At 45.4% G+C, this 15,025-nt stretch overlaps 1 protein-coding gene across 2 annotated transcripts in view; it reads right to left on the bottom strand.

The window, feature by feature from the left end:
• Positions 1-15,025, bottom strand: part of KCNJ10 (potassium inwardly rectifying channel subfamily J member 10) — a 137,016-nt gene that overhangs the window by 115,435 nt on the left and 6,556 nt on the right. The window contains exon 2 of one of the 2 annotated variants that reach the window (XM_069951030.1): positions 12,021-12,051. The exons of the other annotated variant lie outside the window; for it this stretch is intronic. Coding sequence (XP_069807131.1) covers positions 12,021-12,051 — 31 coding nt within the window. The remainder of the gene's footprint in view (positions 1-12,020; positions 12,052-15,025) is intronic. 2 annotated transcript variants of the gene reach the window in all.

Genomic DNA, 15,025 nt, shown 5'->3' on the forward strand with positions numbered 1-15,025 from the left:
TATATGATGTGTATATGTGACTGTGCTGTCATGGTATAGGGGAGGTGTATGTGGTAGGATCAGTATATGATGTGTATATGTGACTGTGCTGTCATGGTATAGGGGAGGTGTATGTGGTAGGTTCAGTATATGATGTGTATATGGTGCTGTGCTGTCATGGTATAGGGGAGGTGTATGTGGTAGGATCAGTATATGATGTGTATATGTGACTGTGCTGTCATGGTATAGGGAGGTGTATGTGGTAGGATCAGTATATGATGTGTATATGTGACTGTGCTGTCATGGTATAGGGAGGTGTATGTAGTAGGATCAGTATATGATGTGTATATGTGACTGTGCTGTCATGGTATAGGGGAGGTGTATGTGGTGGGATCAGTATATGATGTGTATATGTGACTGTGCTGTCATGGTATAGGGGAGGTGTATGTGGTAGGATCAGTATATGATGTGTATATGTGACTGTGCTGTCATGGTATAGGGGAGGTGTATGTGGCAGGATCAGTATATGATGTGTATATGTGACTGTGCTGTCATGGTATAGGGGAGGTGTATGTGGTAGGATCAGTATATGATGTGTATATGTGACTGTGCTGTCATGGTATAGGGAGGTGTATGTGGTAGGATCAGTATATGATGTGTATATGTGACTGTGCTGTCATGGTATAGGGGAGGTGTATGTGGTAGGATCAGTATATGATGTGTATATGGCGCTGTGCTGTCATGGTATAGGGGAGGTGTATGTGGCAGGATCAGTATATGATGTGTATATGTGACTGTGCTGTCATGGTATAGGGGAGGTGTATGTGGTAGGATCAGTATATGATGTGTATATGGCGCTGTGCTGTCATGGTATAGGGGAGGTGTATGTGGTAGGATCAGTATATGATGTGTATATGTGACTGTGCTGTCATGGTATAGGGGAGGTGTATGTGGTAGGATCAGTATATGATGTGTATATGTGACTGTGCTGTCATGGTATAGGGGAGGTGTATGTGGTAGGATCAGTATATGATGTGTATATGGCGCTGTGCTGTCATGGTATAGGGGAGGTGTATGTGGCAGGATCAGTATATGATGTGTATATGTGACTGTGCTGTCATGGTATAGGGGAGGTGTATGTGGCAGGATCAGTATATGATGTGTATATGGCGCTGTGCTGTCATGGTATAGGGGAGGTGTATGTGGTAGGATCAGTATATGATGTGTATATGGCACTGTGCTATCATGGTATAGGGGAGGTGTATGTGGCGGGATCAGTATATGATGTGTATATGTGACTGTGCTGTCATGGTATAGGGGAGGTGTATGTGGTAGGATCAGTATATGATGTGTATATGGCGCTGTGCTGTCATGGTATAGGGGAGGTGTATGTGGGAGGATCAGTATATGATGTGTATATGTGACTGTGCTGTCATGGTATAGGGGAGGTGTATGTGGTAGGATCAGTATATGATGTGTATATGTGACTGTGCGGTCATGGTATAGGGAGGTGTATGTGGTAGGATCAGTATATGATGTGTATATGTGACTGTGCTGTCATGGTATAGGGGAGGTGTATGTGGCAGGATCAGTATATGATGTGTATATGGCGCTGTGCTGTCATGGTATAGGGGAGGTGTATGTGGCAGGATCAGTATATGATGTGTATATGTGACTGTGCTGTCATGGTATAGGGGAGGTGTATGTGGCAGGATCAGTATATGATGTGTATATGTGACTGTGCTGTCATGGTATAGGGGAGGTGTATGTGGTAGGATCAGTATATGATGTGTATATGTGACTGTGCTGTCATGGTATAGGGGAGGTGTATGTGGTAGGATCAGTATATGATGTGTATATGGCGCTGTGCTGTCATGGTATAGGGGAGGTGTATGTGGCAGGATCAGTATATGATGTGTATATGTGACTGTGCTGTCATGGTATAGGGGAGGTGTATGTGGTAGGATCAGTATATGATGTGTATATGTGACTGTGCTGTCATGGTATAGGGGAGGTGTATGTGGTAGGATCAGTATATGATGTGTATATGGCGCTGTGCTGTCATGGTATAGGGGAGGTGTATGTGGCAGGATCAGTATATGATGTGTATATGTGACTGTGCTGTCATGGTATAGGGGAGGTGTATGTGGCGGGATCAGTATATGATGTGTATATGTGACTGTGCTGTCATGGTATAGGGGAGGTGTATGTGGTAGGATCAGTATATGATGTGTATATGTGACTGTGCTGTCATGGTATAGGGAGGTGTATGTGGTGGGATCAGTATATGATGTGTATATGGCGCTGTGCTGTCATGGTATAGGGAGGTGTATGTGGTGGGATCAGTATATGATGTGTATATGTGACTGTGCTGTCATGGTATAGGGAGGTGTATGTGGTAGGATCAGTATATGATGTGTATATGTGACTGTGCTGTCATGGTATAGGGAGGTGTATGTGGTGGGATCAGTATATGATGTGTATATGTGACTGTGCTGTCATGGTATAGGGAGGTGTATGTGGTAGGATCAGTATATGATGTGTATATGGCGCTGTGCTGTCATGGTATAGGGGAGGTGTATGTGGTAGGATCAGTATATGATGTGTATATGTGACTGTGCTGTCATGGTATAGGGGAGGTGTATGTGGTAGGATCAGTATATGATGTGTATATGTGACTGTGCTGTCATGGTATAGGGGAGGTGTATGTGGCAGGATCAGTATATGATGTGTATATGTGACTGTGCTGTCATGGTATAGGGGAGGTGTATGTGGTAGGATCAGTATATGATGTGTATATGGCGCTGTGCTGTCATGGTATAGGGGAGGTGTATGTGGTAGGATCAGTATATGATGTGTATATGTGACTGTGCTGTCATGGTATAGGGAGGTGTATGTGGCGGGATCAGTATATGATGTGTATATGGCGCTGTGCTGTCATGGTATAGGGGAGGTGTATGTGGTAGGATCAGTATATGATGTGTATATGTGACTGTGCTGTCATGGTATAGGGGAGGTGTATGTGGTAGGATCAGTATATGATGTGTATATGGCGCTGTGCTGTAATGGTATAGGGGGGGTGTATGTGGTAGGATCAGTATATGATGTGTATATGTGACTGTGCTGTCATGGTATAGGGGAGGTGTATGTGGCAGGATCAGTATATGATGTGTATATGTGACTGTGCTGTCATGGTATAGGGGAGTTGTATGTGGTAGGATCAGTATATGATGTGTATATGTGACTGTGCTGTCATGGTATAGGGGAGGTGTATGTGGCGGGATCAGTATATGATGTGTATATGGCGCTGTGCTGTCATGGTATAGGGGAGGTGTATGTGGTAGGATCAGTATATGATGTGTATATGTGACTGTGCTGTCATGGTATAGGGGAGGTGTATGTGGCAGGATCAGTATATGATGTGTATATGTGACTGTGCTGTCATGGTATAGGGAGGTGTATGTGGTGGGATCAGTATATGATGTGTATATGTGACTGTGCTGTCATGGTATAGGGAGGTGTATGTGGTAGGATCAGTATATGATGTGTATATGTGACTGTGCTGTCATGGTATAGGGGAGGTGTATGTGGCAGGATCAGTATATGATGTGTATATGTGACTGTGCTGTCATGGTATAGGGGAGGTGTATGTGGTAGGATCAGTATATGATGTGTATATGGCGCTGTGCTGTCATGGTATAGGGGAGGTGTATGTGGTAGGATCAGTATATGATGTGTATATGTGACTGTGCTGTCATGGTATAGGGAGGTGTATGTGGTAGGATCAGTATATGATGTGTATATGGCGCTGTGCTGTAATGGTATAGGGGGGGTGTATGTGGTAGGATCAGTATATGATGTGTATATGTGACTGTGCTGTCATGGTATAGGGGAGGTGTATGTGGCAGGATCAGTATATGATGTGTATATGTGACTGTGCTGTCATGGTATAGGGGAGTTGTATGTGGTAGGATCAGTATATGATGTGTATATGTGACTGTGCTGTCATGGTATAGGGGAGGTGTATGTGGCGGGATCAGTATATGATGTGTATATGGCGCTGTGCTGTCATGGTATAGGGGAGGTGTATGTGGTAGGATCAGTATATGATGTGTATATGTGACTGTGCTGTCATGGTATAGGGGAGGTGTATGTGGCAGGATCAGTATATGATGTGTATATGTGACTGTGCTGTCATGGTATAGGGAGGTGTATGTGGTGGGATCAGTATATGATGTGTATATGTGACTGTGCTGTCATGGTATAGGGGAGGTGTATGTGGTAGGATCAGTATATGATGTGTATATGGCGCTGTGCTGTCATGGTATAGGGGAGGTGTATGTGGCAGGATCAGTATATGATGTGTATATGTGACTGTGCTGTCATGGTATAGGGGAGGTGTATGTGGTAGGATCAGTATATGATGTGTATATGGCGCTGTGCTGTCATGGTATAGGGGAGGTGTATGTGGCAGGATCAGTATATGATGTGTATATGTGACTGTGCTGTCATGGTATAGGGGAGGTGTATCTGGCGGGATCAGTATATGATGTGTATATGTGACTGTGCTGTCATGGTATAGGGGAGGTGTATGTGGTAGGATCAGTATATGATGTGTATATGGCGCTGTGCTGTCATGGTATAGGGGAGGTGTATGTGGCAGGATCAGTATATGATGTGTATATGTGACTGTGCTGTCATGGTATAGGGGAGGTGTATGTGGTAGGATCAGTATATGATGTGTATATGTGACTGTGCTGTCATGGTATAGGGGAGGTGTATGTGCTAGGATCAGTATATGATGTGTATATGGCGCTGTGCTGTCATGGTATAGGGGAGGTGTATGTGGTAGGATCAGTATATGATGTGTATATGTGACTGTGCTGTCATGGTATAGGGGAGGTGTATGTGGCAGGATCAGTATATAATGTGTATATGTGACTGTGCTGTCATGGTATAGGGGAGGTGTATGTGGTAGGATCAGTATATGATGTGTATATGTGACTGTGCTGTCATGGTATAGGGGAGGTGTATGTGGTAGGATCAGTATATGATGTGTATATGTGACTGTGCTGTCATGGTATAGGGGAGGTGTATGTGGTAGGATCAGTATATGATGTGTATATGGCGCTGTGCTGTCATGGTATAGGGGAGGTGTATGTGGTAGGATCAGTATATGATGTGTATATGTGACTGTGCTGTCATGGTATAGGGGAGGTGTATGTGGTAGGATCAGTATATGATGTGTATATGTGACTGTGCTGTCATGGTATAGGGGAGGTGTATGTGGTAGGATCAGTATATGATGTGTATATGGCGCTGTGCTGTCATGGTATAGGGGAGGTGTATGTGGCAGGATCAGTATATGATGTGTATATGTGACTGTGCTGTCATGGTATAGGGGAGGTGTATGTGGTAGGATCAGTATATGATGTGTATATGGCGCTGTGCTGTCATGGTATAGGGGAGGTGTATGTGGTAGGATCAGTATATGATGTGTATATGGCGCTGTGCTGTCATGGTATAGAGGAGGTGTATGTGGTAGGATCAGTATATGATGTGTATATGTGACTGTGCTGTCATGGTATAGGGGAGGTGTATGTGGTAGGATCAGTATATGATGTGTATATGGCGCTGTGCTGTCATGGTATAGGGGAGGTGTATGTGGTAGGATCAGTATATGATGTGTATATGTGACTGTGCTGTCATGGTATAGGGGAGGTGTATGTGGCAGGATCAGTATATGATGTGTATATGTGACTGTGCTGTCATGGTATAGGGGAGGTGTATGTGGTAGGATCAGTATATGATATGTATATGTGACTGTGCTGTCATGGTATAGGGGAGGTGTATGTGGTAGGATCAGTATATGATGTGTATATGTGACTGTGCTGTCATGGTATAGGGGAGGTGTATGTGGCAGGATCAGTATATGATGTGTATATGTGACTGTGCTGTCATGGTATAGGGGAGGTGTATGTGGTAGGATCAGTATATGATATGTATATGTGACTGTGCTGTCATGGTATAGGGGAGGTGTATGTGGTAGGATCAGTATATGATGTGTATATGTGACTGTGCGGTCATGGTATAGGGGAGGTGTATGTGGCAGGATCAGTATATGATGTGTATATGGCGCTGTGCTGTCATGGTATAGGGGAGGTGTATGTGGCAGGATCAGTATATGATGTGTATATGTGACTGTGCTGTCATGGTATAGGGGAGGTGTATGTGGCAGGATCAGTATATGATGTGTATATGTGACTGTGCTGTCATGGTATAGGGGAGGTGTATGTGGCAGGATCAGTATATGATGTGTATATGTGACTGTGCTGTCATGGTATAGGGGAGGTGTATGTGGCAGGATCAGTATATGATGTGTATATGTGACTGTGCTGTCATGGTATAGGGGAGGTGTATGTGGCAGGATCAGTATATGATGTGTATATGTGACTGTGCTGTCATGGTATAGGGGAGGTGTATGTGGTAGGATCAGTATATGATGTGTATATGGCGCTGTGCTGTCATGGTATAGGGGAGGTGTATGTGGTAGGATCAGTATATGATGTGTATATGGCGCTGTGCTGTCATGGTATAGGGGAGGTGTATGTGGCAGGATCAGTATATGATGTGTATATGGAGCTGTGACTGTGCTGTCATGGTATAGGGGAGGTGTACGTGGCGGGATCAGTATATGATGTGTATATGGCGCTGTGCTGTCATGGTATAGGGGAGGTGTATGTGGCAGGATCAGTATATGATGTGTATATGTGACTGTGCTGTCATGGTATAGGGGAGGTGTATGTGGTAGGATCAGTATATGATGTGTATATGTGACTGTGCTGTCATGGTATAGGGGAGGTGTATGTGGTAGGATCAGTATATGATGTGTATATGTGACTGTGCTGTCATGGTATAGGGGAGGTGTATGTGGTAGGATCAGTATATGATGTGTATATGTGACTGTGCGGTCATGGTATAGGGGAGGTGTATGTGGTAGGATCAGTATATGATGTGTATATGTGACTGTGCTGTCATGGTATAGGGGAGGTGTATGTGGCAGGATCAGTATATGATGTGTATATGTGACTGTGCTGTCATGGTATAGGGGAGGTGTATGTGGCAGGATCAGTATATGATGTGTATATGTGACTGTGCTGTCATGGTATAGGGGAGGTGTATGTGGTAGGATCAGTATATGATGTGTATATGGCGCTGTGCTGTCATGGTATAGGGGAGGTGTATGTGGTAGGATCAGTATATGATGTGTATATGTGACTGTGCTGTCATGGTATAGGGGAGGTGTATGTGGCGGGATCAGTATATAATGTGTATATGTGACTGTGCTGTCATGGTATAGGGGAGGTGTATGTGGTAGGATCAGTATATGATGTGTATATGTGACTGTGCTGTCATGGTATAGGGGAGGTGTATGTGGCGGGATCAGTATATAATGTGTATATGTGACTGTGCTGTCATGGTATAGGGGAGGTGTATGTGGTAGGATCAGTATATGATGTGTATATGTGACTGTGCTGTCATGGTATAGGGGAGGTGTATGTGGCGGGATCAGTATATAATGTGTATATGTGACTGTGCTGTCATGGTATAGGGGAGGTGTATGTGGTAGGATCAGTATATGATGTGTATATGGCGCTGTGCTGTCATGGTATAGGGGAGGTGTATGTGGTAGGATCAGTATATGATGTGTATATGTGACTGTGCTGTCATGGTATAGGGGAGGTGTATGTGGTAGGATCAGTATATGATGTGTATATGTGACTGTGCTGTCATGGTATAGGGGAGGTGTATGTGGTAGGATCAGTATATGATGTGTATATGTGACTGTGCTGTCATGGTATAGGGGAGGTGTATGTGGTAGGATCAGTATATGATGTGTATATGTGACTGTGCTGTCATGGTATAGGGGAGGTGTATGTGGTAGGATCAGTATATGATGTGTATATGGCGCTGTGCTGTCATGGTATAGGGAGGTGTATGTGGCGGGATCAGTATATGATGTGTATATGTGACTGTGCTGTCATGGTATAGGGGAGGTGTATGTGGTAGGATCAGTATATGATGTGTATATGTGACTGTGCTGTCATGGTATAGGGGAGGTGTATGTGGTAGGATCAGTATATGATGTGTATATGTGACTGTGCTGTCATGGTATAGGGGAGGTGTATGTGGTAGGATCAGTATATGATGTGTATATGTGACTGTGCTGTCATGGTATAGGGGAGGTGTATGTGGCAGGATCAGTATATGATGTGTATATGGCGCTGTGCTGTCATGGTATAGGGGGAGGTGTATGTGGTAGGATCAGTATATGATGTGTATATGTGACTGTGCTGTCATGGTATAGGGGAGGTGTATGTGGTAGGATCAGTATATGATGTGTATATGTGACTGTGCTGTCATGGTATAGGGGAGGTGTATGTGGTAGGATCAGTATATGATGTGTATATGGCGCTGTGCTGTCATGGTATAGGGGAGGTGTATGTGGTAGGATCAGTATATGATGTGTATATGTGACTGTGCTGTCATGGTATAGGGGAGGTGTATGTGGTAGGATCAGTATATGATGTGTATATGTGACTGTGCTGTCATGGTATAGGGGAGGTGTATGTGGTAGGATCAGTATATGATGTGTATATGTGACTGTGCTGTCATGGTATAGGGGAGGTGTATGTGGCGGGATCAGTATATAATGTGTATATGTGACTGTGCTGTCATGGTATAGGGGAGGTGTATGTGGTAGGATCAGTATATGATGTGTATATGGCGCTGTGCTGTCATGGTATAGGGGAGGTGTATGTGGTAGGATCAGTATATGATGTGTATATGGCGCTGTGCTGTCATGGTATAGGGAGGTGTATGTGGTAGGATCAGTATATGATGTGTATATGTGACTGTGCTGTCATGGTATAGGGGAGGTGTATGTGGCGGGATCAGTATATAATGTGTATATGTGACTGTGCTGTCATGGTATAGGGGAGGTGTATGTGGTAGGATCAGTATATGATGTGTATATGGCGCTGTGCTGTCATGGTATAGGGGAGGTGTATGTGGTAGGATCAGTATATGATGTGTATATGTGACTGTGCTGTCATGGTATAGGGAGGTGTATGTGGTAGGATCAGTATATGATGTGTATATGTGACTGTGCTGTCATGGTATAGGGGAGGTGTATGTGGTAGGATCAGTATATGATGTGTATATGGCGCTGTGCTGTCATGGTATAGGGGAGGTGTATGTGGTAGGATCAGTATATGATGTGTATATGGCGCTGTGCTGTCATGGTATAGGGGAGGTGTATGTGGCAGGATCAGTATATGATGTGTATATGTGACTGTGCTGTCATGGTATAGGGGAGGTGTATGTGGTAGGATCAGTATATGATGTGTATATGTGACTGTGCTGTCATGGTATAGGGGAGGTGTATGTGGCAGGATCAGTATATGATGTGTATATGTGACTGTGCTGTCATGGTATAGGGGAGGTGTATGTGGTAGGATCAGTATATGATGTGTATATGTGACTGTGCTGTCATGGTATAGGGGAGGTGTATGTGGTAGGATCAGTATATGATGTGTATATGTGACTGTGCTGTCATGGTATAGGGGAGGTGTATGTGGTAGGATCAGTATATGATGTGTATATGTGACTGTGCTGTCATGGTATAGGGGAGGTGTATGTGGTAGGATCAGTATATGATGTGTATATGGCGCTGTGCTGTCATGGTATAGGGGAGGTGTATGTGGTAGGATCAGTATATGATGTGTATATGGCGCTGTGCTGTCATGGTATAGGGGAGGTGTATGTGGTAGGATCAGTATATGATGTGTATATGGCGCTGTGCTGTCATGGTATAGGGGAGGTGTATGTGGTAGGATCAGTATATGATGTGTATATGGCGCTGTGCTGTCATGGTATAGGGGAGGTGTATGTGGCAGGATCAGTATATGATGTGTATATGGCGCTGTGCTGTCATGGTATAGGGGAGGTGTATGTGGTAGGATCAGTATATGATGTGTATATGTGACTGTGCTGTCATGGTATAGGGGAGGTGTATGTGGTAGGATCAGTATATGATGTGTATATGGCGCTGTGCTGTCATGGTATAGGGGAGGTGTATGTGGCAGGATCAGTATATGATGTGTATATGTGACTGTGCGGTCATGGTATAGGGGAGGTGTATGTGGTAGGATCAGTATATGATGTGTATATGGCGCTGTGCTGTCATGGTATAGGGGAGGTGTATGTGGTAGGATCAGTATATGATGTGTATATGTGACTGTGCTGTCATGGTATAGGGGAGGTGTATGTGGTAGGATCAGTATATGATGTGTATATGGCGCTGTGACTGTGCTGTCATGGTATAGGGGAGGTGTATGTGGCAGGATCAGTATATGATGTGTATATGTGACTGTGCTGTCATGGTATAGGGGAGGTGTATGTGGCAGGATCAGTATATGATGTGTATATGGCGCTGTGCTGTCATGGTATAGGGGAGGTGTATGTGGTAGGATCAGTATATGATGTGTATATGGCGCTGTGCTGTCATGGTATAGGGGAGGTGTATGTGGCAGGATCAGTATATGATGTGTATATGGCGCTGTGCTGTCATGGTATAGGGGAGGTGTATGTGGCAGGATCAGTATATGATGTGTATATGTGACTGTGCTGTCATGGTATAGGGGAGGTGTATGTGGTAGGATCAGTATATGATGTGTATATGTGACTGTGCTGTCATGGTATAGGGGAGGTGTATGTGGTAGGATCAGTATATGATGTGTATATGGCGCTGTGCTGTCATGGTATAGGGGAGGTGTATGTGGCAGGATCAGTATATGATGTGTATATGTGACTGTGCTGTCATGGTATAGGGGAGGTGTATGTGGTAGGATCAGTATATGATGTGTATATGTGACTGTGCTGTCATGGTATAGGGGAGGTGTATGTGGTAGGATCAGTATATGATGTGTATATGTGACTGTGCTGTCATGGTATAGGGGAGGTGTATGTGGTAGGATCAGTATATGATGTGTATATGTGACTGTGCTGTCATGGTATAGGGGAGGTGTATGTGGTAGGATCAGTATATGATGTGTATATGTGACTGTGCTGTCATGGTATAGGGGAGGTGTATGTGGTAGGATCAGTATATGATGTGTATATGTGACTGTGCTGTCATGGTATAGGGGAGGTGTATGTGGCAGGATCAGTATATTTGCCTTCTCTGCCTAGGGGACCAAAACTCCTTGTCCCGGGATAGCGGTGCTGGTTCCAGCAGATGGGGGGTCCTTTATGATCTGCTCCATGTTGTATATATATGCGATGCCCTGACCCCTGGGGGCCACTCCGCAGTATAGATGGTGCTAACAGGCAGGAACCGGTGCAGCTGTAGGATAATGTGGTCACGGTGTAGGCACGAGGGTGATACCGCTGGAAACCGGGCCCCTGACCCTGCGGGAATACTGGGCATGGGATTCCTCGTTGTCCTTAGTCAGGGCACCAATGATCACACCAATGCCAAGGTTCAGAAACAACGGTAGTTGTATATTTATTGTAACGGTGGTAACTAGTAGCAACAGTCTCTCCGGATGCAACCGGGAATAAGGCAGAGTAATGGGTGATGCTGCAATAGGCTGTGAGAGTAGCGTGCTGAATGATGGGAGTAGTAGTACTACTGAAGATAAGATGCTGGGTGGAATGAGACTTGAATGAAATACTTGCTGTTGATGACAAGAGGAAAGAATGTTAGTGTGAGTGAATATGTAGATGTGTGTTTCCCACGCTCAAGGCACAGGTGACAAGAGAGAGAATGAGAGAGAAAACCCTAGTGGCAGGACTTCACCTAGGGGTGCCTAACGTACTCTGGTTACAGGTAGTTAGTGCGTGGACCATCTGACATGGAAGCCAGGACAACTTAACTGCTGGCGGGCGACCCTCAATATTCCAGTTAGTTTGACAGTAGGTATCCAATGAAATGAGTTACCCTACTGGAAAGAAAACTGTGAAGACCTGTGTACTACCTTGGGTGTCTGTGTGAAGTGACTTGGACACCTGAAAGAGAAAAGAACAAAATAATAAACGCAAACATACATGGGGGCCCCTTACATACCGGTCATACATGGGGGCCCCTTACATACCGGTCATACATGGGGGCCCCTTACATACCGGTCATACATGGGGGCCCCTTACATACCGGTCATACATGGGGGCCCCTTACATACCGGTCCATCATACAACACAATTATCCAATAGGCCAAACACACGAAAAGATATCCAAGGTGCAATATGTATGGACCAGTGTGAATGTTAGGTAAGACTATGTGTAGCAACTACTGTGTTGGGACAAGACAGAGGTGAACAAACACTGGAGACAAAAGGAAGGGAAACACAAAAGACAACAAATACTGCGAGGTCTGGAGGAGGATTGGCTCACATAACTCTGAAGACATCTGAAGAAAACTGGCTCAAATAATCTTTCCAGCTGTAGATATGATAATAATACACAATGAGATTATGCATGGAGAAAATAGAAGATCCTTCTGAAAAATACACTCTTTAGAAAATAGACTTTCTCTGAGGCTATAGATATAAATATGTAAGCTGACTTCTTTACTCAGAGGAGGAGGAAACTGTCTGACTCTGACATGAGAACATACACTGTGAGAAGAAATACTTTTTCAAAAGACACGCTTTACTCTGAGACCATCTAAATGACTTTTCTGCTTACTCAGAGGTAGGAAAAAAAAAAAAAAAAATAAAAAAAAAAAAAATATATATATATATATATATAAGACTCTGACAAGAAAATAGACTTTTGACTACTGAAGTGCAATCATGAAATACAATAATAAACCTCTGACAATCACATAATCTGGAAAATGCTTTGGGAAGGAATGGATTAGTGTCTCTGTGTGGTAGAGTCTCTTTAGGCAATATAGAACATCGTCCATGTAAAGGCTCTGGCACTGAGAACTGTTTGGTCAAGGAGTGTCCATCAGCACATAGCTGGGTGATAATAAGGAAACTTGGTCAGGAGGACCAGGCACGAACCTTGAACGTTGCAAACTTCACACAGCAAACAAAACTAGAAGGAAAACAGTTTAAGGACTTTGGTAGTGTTCCCCGAGTTGAGCACTCAGACCGTCTCAGCATGAGGTTGGCTTCATGAGTAGCTTGCTCTGGAACAGATTGGGGGTCATTGACAGCAGCTGGTTGCGGAGGAGGAACCGCAGGAGGCGGGACAACTGGGGTGTTCACCGGAATCCCCTGATAGCCAACAGCCATGAGGAATGGTTCAGTTTGGAGCATATCTTCAAGAGAGACCGGTTTAGATGGAGCCTCTGAGACTGGCAGAAGTGCCTGTACAGGTGCTGGACAGAATGCTGTGAGGCCTTGCAGATCCTCCCTCACACAGCGCTTTATCCTATTCCGGTGTACAGTTTGAGGGGCCAGACCTGGCTTCTTGACCTCATACACGTCAGTCTCTGGATAGGGAATAGCAGAAATGACGTAGGGCTCAGGCTCCCATAAACTCTCCAACTTGTGAGTGCGGTGATATTTTTTTAGCCAGACTCTGTCCCCCACTCTTAGTGGTGTGGCATGCGCCCCTTGATTATAAGCATCTTCCTGACGCTGGTGGGCCTCTCCCATCTTCTGGTCGACAATCTCTCGGGCGTCTTGAATCCTCCTCTGATGCTCTTGGACCCAGTCGGTATCAGGCAGAGGGTTGACAGTGTCAGTTACTTGAACTCCAAGCGCGCGGTCTTGAGGAAGCTGACCTTGGCGCCCAAACATCAGATAGAAAGGGGAGTAACCTGTAGAGCAATGGGTGGTGTTGTTGTAGATCTCCACCAGCTCATCCAACAGTTGAGGCCATTCCACCCGCTTTGCCACCGAAGCTGTTCTTAGCATATTGATGAAGACCTGGTTGATTTTCTCGCAGAGACCATTTCCTTGCGGGTGATAGGCCGTGGTGCGAAGCTTTTTGCACTCGTGATAAGTGCACAGCTCATGGAAGAGTTGAGATTCGAAAGCCGGGCCTCGGTCTGTGAGCAGGGACTCAGGACAGCCGTAGTGTTTCACATACTCTTTGTAGAAAGTGATGGCTGTGGTCCTTGCAGTCAAGTCTCGGACGGGTACCACGACTACCCACTTGGAGTAGTGATCGACCATGGTCAGGGCATAGGTGTATCCACATCTCGTTGGGGCCAACTTCACATGGTCTAAGGCAACAAGCTGATTTGGCCGGTGAGACACAATGGAATGCAAGGAAGCTCGAGCCTCTCTTCCTCCCGCCTTGGAGATGTTACAGGCGGGGCATTCAGCACACCAGTTCTCAATGTCAGCCCGCATCCCGATCCAATAGAACCGTTGACGGATGGTCGCCTCAGTCTTATGGACCCCGAAATGGCCGGAACGGTCGTGGTAGGCATCCAACACCAATTTGGCGTCTCGCCGGGGAATCAAGATCTGATGGCATCATTCTCCAGAGACGGGGTCCAACGAATTCCTCAGAAGTAGGCCCTTATGGAGGAAGAGCCGATTCTTCTGTCTCCAGAGGCGTCTCAATTCAACGTCTGGATAGGGCCTCTTGATCCTCATGGGGACTCTCTCAGTAGACAAGTAGTCATAGATTTCCCCCAAGACTGTGGACTCATTCTGGATGGTCTGCCATCGGGACAAATCTTGATAAGGCCCTGGGTCATGGGACGCCACGCCGCTTTGACCGCCGTGGTAGTACTCTGGGTAGCGAATCTCTGATAGAAAGGGGGCATCTCTACATCTTCCCAGTCGTCATCCTCCGGGGCTTCCTCCCCTCTAGGCAGTCGAGACAGCAGGTCAGCATTCACATTGGCCTTGCCGCTTTGATACTTGATCTCGAAGTTGAAGTTGGCCAACCTAGAGGCCCAAAGCTGTTCCAGAGCGCCCAGTCGCGCGGTATTGAGGTGAGCTAGCGGGTTGTTATCTGTATAGACAGTGAACGGTGTAGCCGCAAGGTAATCTTTGAACTTTTCCGTAACGGCCC

The sequence above is a fragment of the Dendropsophus ebraccatus genome, chromosome 13 (genome assembly GCF_027789765.1).
Source record: "Dendropsophus ebraccatus isolate aDenEbr1 chromosome 13, aDenEbr1.pat, whole genome shotgun sequence".
Lineage (NCBI taxonomy): Eukaryota > Metazoa > Chordata > Amphibia > Anura > Hylidae > Dendropsophus > Dendropsophus ebraccatus.